This window comes from Colias croceus, chromosome 13 (assembly GCF_905220415.1).
Source record: "Colias croceus chromosome 13, ilColCroc2.1".
Lineage (NCBI taxonomy): Eukaryota > Metazoa > Arthropoda > Insecta > Lepidoptera > Pieridae > Colias > Colias croceus.
The window spans coordinates 8,261,087-8,269,625 of record NC_059549.1 but is presented as its reverse complement, the minus strand read 5'-3'; the positions used below and the strand labels follow the sequence as shown (position 1 = coordinate 8,269,625).

Sequence of the window (8,539 nt, the reverse complement as noted above, 5' to 3'; positions counted from 1 at the left end):
AAATAAAACAATATTTAAATAAAATAAAGCATAATACACTATGTTTACATAAATACAATACATATATACATAAACATACTAAATATATATTCATATATATATGTACATGGATACATTATAAATATATTATATACATAAACAATAAACATACTATACATATTATTATTATTGTTGTTTGATTTATTATTAAAGAAATAGCACGAAACTCGATCTTTTATTTTATTACCTTTATTATTTAAAAAGTACTCACGTTTTTCTGATATTCCAATTAAACATATTTTTTTTAAAGTACTTATAGTAATTTATTTTAATTAATACAAGAAAATTTCTTATATATTTAATATTCAAATGGAAAAAACAAACTAACTTCAGTTGGTAAACAAATATAAAATTACATATTTATACTTTATTCATATATTTTTCCTTTAATAATAATTTATTGAACATAAAATTTACTACATATTTATTTACATACCTTATCGATAGTTCAACACGCAATTGATACCTACCCATCCCTATTTGTCACACACACACCAAGCTTGCTTAGCTCATCTGCCTACGATGCGCACTATGAAATTTGTGCAATACACTCGCTCTATACTATTATAATATATAGGTACTCTAAGGGCGTATTCAGAAAGAAAGCTTGAAACTTATAAGCGCTTATAAGCGCTTATCGGCGCTTATCAGCGCTGGTAACCCGCGTTGGAAAATATATGAACATGCGCCGATAAGCGCTGATCGGCGCCGACAAGTTTCAAGCTTTCTTTCTGAATACGCCCTAAGTTTACTAAGTACATTGTATAATCTGTACATAAATACAAGTTACATTTTTTTTCAACATTATTATTTATTTATATATTAACAAAGATTAACAATATATTATTTTCTCAACACAGTTATGAACCAAGGATGAACCTATGACTATAGTTCCATGGATGAACCATAAATTTATTAATCGGTAATCGGCGGCCATCCCTATTTGACAGTTGTCTTGTAAATAATATTTATATAGGTACCTATAGAAACATGACAATCGCAAATGGTTTTAGAACTTTTTCGAAACTTGTTGTGCCTGCCGTATCTAATCTTTATTGTTTTGCCCGAGTACAAATTAGTACAGTGTGAGTACAATAAATTTACGTATAATATGATCGTATTTTGTATAATATTTTATATTATGCAATAACTGGCCGGCAGCTAAACTAGCCGCTTCGATGACGTTATTTAAAAAATAAAGCAATGACGTACAGCACGTAGGTACTACCGCCGTCCGCCAGTTTAAAATTTGATGACACTTGTTGCGATATATTAATAATTAATATTATATTTTTTTACTATTTTACAGCTACATGTTTTAATAATATTTACTTGTTTATTCTAATAATATCCCTTTTTACAGAAAAATGGCTGACAACAATCCCGATTATAAAGCGGCCTCAAGTATTCATGAATTCACAGTTAAAAACATAAAGGGTGAAGATGTTAAGTTGGATGTTTACAAAGGACATGTTTGTCTCATTGTAAATGTCGCATCTCAATGTGGGCTCACAGCTAATAACTACAAGCAAATGAATGAGTTATATGAGCAGTATGCTGAGACCAAAGGTGAATTTTGAAATTTGTTTTCGACTATTATCTATATGATACCAAAGAACTACATATGAATCAATAATGTTTATACTGTCTGATAAAAATATTTGCTTTTATTATTGATTAACAATTCTTATTAGTTTATTATTGTCAGTGTTATCATTCACTTTCATGATAATAATATCACCTCATACTTTTTCCAAGGATAGTTGGTTATAATATAATGTTAAATATTGCAAAACCATGATTATTATCTCAATATTATGCAATTTTATTACTTGATTTAGTTTAAATTGTGAACAAATTTTATTTAATAATCATTTTTTATATTACTCTCTGTTGCAATTATTTTATAATAAATTTCAGGGCTAAGGATTTTAGCATTCCCTTGCAATCAGTTTGCCGGTCAAGAGCCCGGTAACCCAGAAGAAATTGTATGTTTTGCATCCGAGAGGAAGGTCAAGTTTGATTTGTTTGAAAAGATTGATGTCAACGGTGACTCAGCACATCCACTATGGAAATTCTTGAAGGTGGTATGATCATTCTATTTTTAGTACCTAATCAATAGTGCTTGATAAAAAATTCATAGATGAAATCACCCTTTGTGAAATATTGATTCTTTTTGACCTTCAAAGGTGCTTATCATGTGAAGGTCAAACAATATGTAGGTGAAAATATTTCTAATGAATTGAATATCATTTGTACTTATATTATTTATTAACAAATTATATTGACAAATAATACTTTATTTTTAGCACAAGCAAGGTGGCACATTGGGGAGTTTCATAAAATGGAATTTCACAAAATTCATTGTGGACAAAGACGGTGTTCCTGTTGAGAGACATGGACCAAATACTGATCCATTGAGTTTGGTGAAATTTCTTGATAAGTACTGGTAAATCTTAAGACAAAATGGCAGCTGTTGAAGAACATCACCAATTAATATACACTATTGGTTTTATTTATGCATTTTAGCACTTTATTGTTTAAGATTGTGATGTTGCTTTTATAAGTTTTATTGATTGTTTTACAAATAAATAATATATACCTATCTTGGATGTATAAATTTTATTTATATCATAATTATCGTAACTCGTAAGTGCTGTGAACTACATTTAATTTTACCATAATCAACTCCTGAGACAGTTAAAAAATTTATTGGGGTTAGTGTAGGCAGCTTTATACAAATCTGTCATTTTTTTTATTTTCACAGATAAATATTATTAAGTTGATGAAAAGTTGGTACCCAAAGTCGAACGCGCTCCATATCTTACGAACACCTCAAATTCGAGTAGAAGAAATGTTTTATTGCAAACTTATTGAGAAAGATAGATTTTGCATTTGTTGTGTAAATCGGAAAGGTTCCAATTTCCAGTTCCAGATAAAAAATTGTAGTACCTATGTAATGCTTCTAGCTAGATGATTTTATTTTTCATATAAAATTCACAATAAGTACTTAATTGTTATGAGTTCAATTCACATTTTGATAATTGAATTACAATAATTTTGAATTGGTGAAAATCTTAGGTGAAAGACAAAGTCGCTTCCTCTATGCTAAATATTAACTTTATTAATTATCGGCGCTTGTCAGCGCTGGTAACCCACGCAGGAAAATATAATATGAACACGCGCCGATAAGCGCTGATCGGCGCCGACAAGTTCCGACAAGCTTCAACAAGCGCTTGTCAGCGCCATATAAAATTTGATTTGGTCTGCTTCAACCTGCTTCCTTTGTGTAGAACGAACCGGCGTTGACAAGCGCCGATAAGCGCTTATAAGTTTCAAGCTTTCTTTCTGAATACGCCCTTTGTCTATAATATATTGTAAGTAATGTTTGATCTAAATAAAATCTTTTTTTCTTTACATATATAACACCTTTACATAATATATTTTTTTATGATTTATTAAATCCTTAAAAAAACAATAATCGTTTTTACCGATAAATCAGTTTTACGATTCGAAAGCAATTATTAATTGTTCATGACAACAGGATATGATGTAATCAGCGCTTACATAATGTTTTCTCCTTCTAACTCTCACGGTTAGAAAAGGAGAGCATGTATCATTTCCGGAACGTTTACTCGATAGCGCCAACAATTTTTAACCAATCATAGCACATTTTTTAAAATTATTCTAGCCGCTAGCGTCGTTGACGCTTTTGCAGCGTTGCTTGTTGATGTTATGTACTTATGTCGGTTTGTTTAGATTCTTAAATATTATTTTATCACTTATTTAGAAGTGCATTTTAAACATTGTGTGGTTATTTTATTAAAAAGTGAATTCACTTAGTGTTTGGGTCAATTTTAATCACTGAAAATGAAAATAATCGAATTACGCATATTTTCGTCGCGTGTGGTTATGTGATAATTTTAGAAATTAAAACTGAAAAGTCGAAGAACAAGTTATTTAATTCGATATGTCTACAAGAAGTGGTCGTGTTAGATCCAGTATAGCCGACTCGAGTCCATCACGAACTCGAAAAGTTGCATCGCCGTCGCGATCTCCCGCCAGAAATCGAAAAAGTTCCGCGGAGCGAATTGCCGTTCGCCAGTCGCCTTCAAGGAAATCTCCAAGTCGAAAACCACCATCTAAATATCCTGCTCGTAAATCACCTTCACGTACAGTTAAAGATACAAAAGAGGAATCAATTCCTAAATCACCAGCTAAACGGCCAGCAATAAGTTCTAATGTCGAAGTTAAGTTGGAAGACTTTTCATCTAAATTTGAAATATATCGAAGCACTAGATCTAAACGCACTGAATACTCAATTAAAGATATTTCTAGTAAAACTCAATTAATTGATGAAATTAATGGGACTGACAGCATCGACTCTACAAGTGATTATGGTTTAAGAAATAGGAGGTCCGTGGAAAATATTGTGCCACGACGCTCTAGTAGATTGAGGGATTTTGTTGAAAACATACCAGATATTAGACGAAGCTTGAGTAAGTCTGTCAGTAAGTCGATAAGCAAGTCCATCAGTAAATCAATCGATACATATTCAGATGATGAAATTTCTGAGCTAGCACCCATAAGGGAGAAATCATCATCAGTTACAAGGAAATTATCAACCCCAGTACCAAGCAATGTATTGTTGACACAATTCAGCAATAAGTTTGAGTTTGGTGGGAAAATTGGTTCTGTACTATTCTTATTAGTGCTACCAGTAACAGCATTGGCAATATTGTTAGCTTGCTCAAAATCTTGCTCGCACAATGTTTTCTTAGGATTGTCGCAATACAAATCAGTATCAACATGGTTTAGTGCACAGTCATTAGCTGTTGTAGTCAGCCAATATTTTCTGCAAGCTTTTATACTAGTACTACCTATATTGGGGACAAAGCAAATAGATGACACTGGCAAAAGATACTGTTTCAATGCGTTATTCTCAAGTATTGTTACCATAAATGTATTATTTTTGTTGGACTACTACAAAATCATTGGTGGATACACTATTCTAGATTCATACTTACAGTTGGGTACTATATCTTATTTTATAGCTGTTTTATTATCAGTACTGTTATTCATCAAAAGCTGGAAAATAGACGAGAATAGTTTAAACCCATATGGCAAGACTGGTTTTGCATTGTATGACTTTTTTATGGGTAGAGAAATTCATCCACAAGTACAGAGATTTAACATAAAACTATGGGCATATAGAGTCTGCAATATCAGCACTGTAAGTATTTATTGACCATTTTCTATGTTAATTAAATTATAATGTATTTTGTTAAGTAAAAAATATTCAATTTGATAATACTTAATCATATGTAAATTAAATGTCCTGATAAAAATGATTTACTTAATCGCTAGAAAATATTTTTGTTTTATATTTAACCATGTTTTCTTTTCAGCTTGTTTTATTGCTGCTTCTGTTCACACATAGTTTCTACATTGACGAAAAGGGTCTGGAAAATATATCTCTCAATAACTACAAAGAATTAATAGCAAAAATTCATTGGAAGCCTACTGTATTATTATTTACAATGATGCAGATAGTGTACACTCTTAATTTTATTGTAAAGGAATACAGAGTTATATATACATTCTATTGGCAATATGAAGGTTTGGGTTACATGCAATTAGTGGGGAGTGCATTATACCCTTTTTATTTTACTACAATATCTAAATATGTAGTGGATTCTGAGATGGCTCTTCGAATGAACACTTTAATAGCAGCATCTATTATATTCCTGTTGGGCTTCATAGTTATGCTTATCAGCAACAATATAAAGTATGAGTTCAGGAAAAACCCCCTGCAGCCGAGTATGGCACGTAAGTAAAATTCTCATTTTCCTGCCTGTTGTAAGTTTGTTGACTGTTGATTTTAGTTTTTTAACACAATTTTTACCTTAAAATTTGTATTTATTATTCACCATATTTTCAATATTTTTATCATTTCTATAATTTCAATTTTTATCTTGAGTTTGTTAGGTAGTACATTGACAATTTTTAGTCATTATATTAACGCCATCTGTTGAAATATTGCACATTACTTTTATAACCCAGAAAAGTGCTAAATTTATCAAAAAATTACAGAATATGTAATTAGCAAAAATAATTTCTAACCACCAATATTATTTTCAGATCTGGTCTCTATGCCGACGTTCCACGGTAAGAAATTGCTTGTGTCCAACTTGTGGGGCATTGTCCGTCATCCGAATTACACGGGCGATATTTTAATACATATCGCTCTAGCGTTGCCGGGTATTTTGTCATCGCGAGTAATAGCTTCGTTGCCGGCTTTGTTCACGATTCTAGTGTTATTGCATCGAACGTGGAGAGATCATGGCAGGTGTAGAAGGCGTTATGGCGCCGCGTGGCAGAGATATTGCAAGCGAGTGCCTTCCGTTGTTCTTCCGAAGATTCTGTAACTGTAGTACAGTTCATTTTATAGAGGTTGTGCTTATAACAATATTTTGGGTACAGAATACAGTTGTATCTGGCAAACCATACATGATCGTTTTAGGTATAGGTAATTTTAAATTAACTATAGAAAAGGTTTGCATCGTAAAAAATGTTACGGAATCTCGTATCATAGTAGAACTACCGACGCGCGACGTTTCTCAATTTAATAGGTATTAATATAGGTAGTTTATAGTTGATCAAAATTACAAATATTTCACATAATGGCACAAATAAATAGATTTTACTTGTTGATAATGTGATGTGTGATGACTGATTTGTCTCATGTTTCAACTTTCAACCTATTTTTATGTTGAAAATTAATAAGGCAAGTACCCTAGGCATGGGTACATAACATATCTCAATGGAATAAATATTTAACTACTTAAGATTTTAGATTATAATTTCCAATTTTATTAATTAATAACTTTAGCACAAATAATGAAGTATTTTCATATTAGAAGTGTAGGTTTTTTTCGTCGAATGACATATTTTAGATAATAGATTTTACATTATATTGTATAATAGTTTTAAATGGTTTTAGTAATTAGATAAATATATCTACTTATACATTTTTGTTTTTGTGGATCTCAGTTTAAAAACATTGAGATTTTATTTAAATATATTGTATAAAATTAGTCGTAAGTTTTGCCATAACAAACCACCGTAGAATAAATATATATACAAGTAGCTCTCTAGATGGAGGGGTAGATATATTATATTAAAGTACTGTAGTTTACTTTAGGTTTATTAAATTAGGTAAATTTATTAATTTTAGACAATCTGTGTCTAGCGCTCAATGTAGTTGATGACTATAAAATATAGATGATGATTAGAGTTGGTAGGTAATATGCAATACCTAGTTTACTAAATATTATATGGGTGGCAAGTAGAAGGAAAATAAAGTGTCGACTTAAGATTTAGCATAAAGACGTTATTGCTCAAAATTAATAAAAAGTACAAGAAGAGAACATTGTGTAAATTGATTTTTTATAAGAGGATTTATGGCTTAGCTTTTTAATGTAAAAGTATTACGAGTGCCTCAAATTAAAATGTAAGATATCGCTTAAGAAGCGTGATTTGTCTCATCAAGTATTAAAATGAATTCTTTGAAAATATAAACGAAGTTAACTTTAAGTCGCCTGTGTTTTTAATAGGTATGAAATCATAATTAATGATGAAAATTAATAATCTGTTATCTTCATGTTCTACCTACTTTCAGATACTTATACCTATATTGTTATTACTTTAACTTAACAGTTCAAAATAGATGCCAAAGCCACGTTAGTTAAATGAAGTTAATTCTGTTTGGTGGTTATGAATACTTCTCTATAAATCTTAGTTAAATGGATCTTTATTAAAGCCACGGTCATTGACCTATTTGCAGCGTCTTTATTAATTTTATTATACGTCTTTATTAATTTTATTATACTATAATATAATTATGTAAAATTATACTGTGTGGAATATTAAAGTTTTATATGAAAAGTTTTCTTTTTATTTTTGGCCCAGCAATCACATAAATGTCAAATGCATATCTGGAAAATAAAACAACAGATTTAAATATTTTTGTTTAATTTTATACAAAATACACATACAATTTGTAAATAAACAATTCAGTATTTTCAAATATCTAAGTACATGTATTTTCTAATATACATTCATATCGACACAAACATTTTGAAAATCTAATATTTCCTCTTGTTTCCCACGCCTCTCGCCTTGCCGAGTATCGAGATTGTGCGCGTAACTTATGTACAATACACATTTCGATAACATTGAATGTTAATGTTATTCTACACACTTTACTTTTGCATCCATGTGAAACTGTTCACATTTGCATTACATTTACCCCTATTTATGTACACAAAGCTGAATTATTATGTTGTAACTTGTATGTCATTGTCATACAGTATTACACGTTTTCGACGAACCACGAATAATGCGGCAGGCGCTTGTACATACAATCCTAACCATTATCCATTCTATGTACCTAAATACCTATTTCATAATATGAAACCAATATTTCAGAGAAAATTTT

At 30.5% G+C, this 8,539-nt stretch overlaps 2 protein-coding genes across 3 annotated transcripts; both read left to right on the top strand.

Annotated features, from left to right (window-relative positions):
* Positions 1-983: 983 nt before the first annotated feature.
* LOC123696978 (probable phospholipid hydroperoxide glutathione peroxidase) lies at positions 984-2,651 on the top strand. 2 transcript variants are annotated; one of them, XM_045643380.1, is made up of 4 exons: positions 984-1,124; positions 1,403-1,608; positions 1,960-2,126; positions 2,349-2,651. In XM_045643380.1, the coding sequence occupies exons 1-4, from the start codon at positions 1,030-1,032 to the stop codon at positions 2,490-2,492; spliced, it is 612 nt and encodes a 203-aa protein (XP_045499336.1). In that variant the 5' UTR covers positions 984-1,029; the 3' UTR covers positions 2,493-2,651. The 2 variants fall into 2 exon arrangements, with proteins under 2 accessions (XP_045499336.1, XP_045499337.1); XM_045643381.1 differs by having other exon boundaries at positions 985-1,124; positions 1,960-2,123.
* A 475-nt stretch (positions 2,652-3,126) lies between these two features.
* On the top strand, positions 3,127-7,986 carry LOC123696977 (delta(14)-sterol reductase TM7SF2). The gene is made up of 3 exons (XM_045643379.1): positions 3,127-5,272; positions 5,448-5,868; positions 6,181-7,986. Exons 1-3 carry the CDS (start codon positions 4,010-4,012, stop codon positions 6,465-6,467), a joined length of 1,971 nt encoding a protein of 656 aa, XP_045499335.1. The 5' UTR covers positions 3,127-4,009; the 3' UTR covers positions 6,468-7,986.
* Positions 7,987-8,539: the final 553 nt, after the last annotated feature.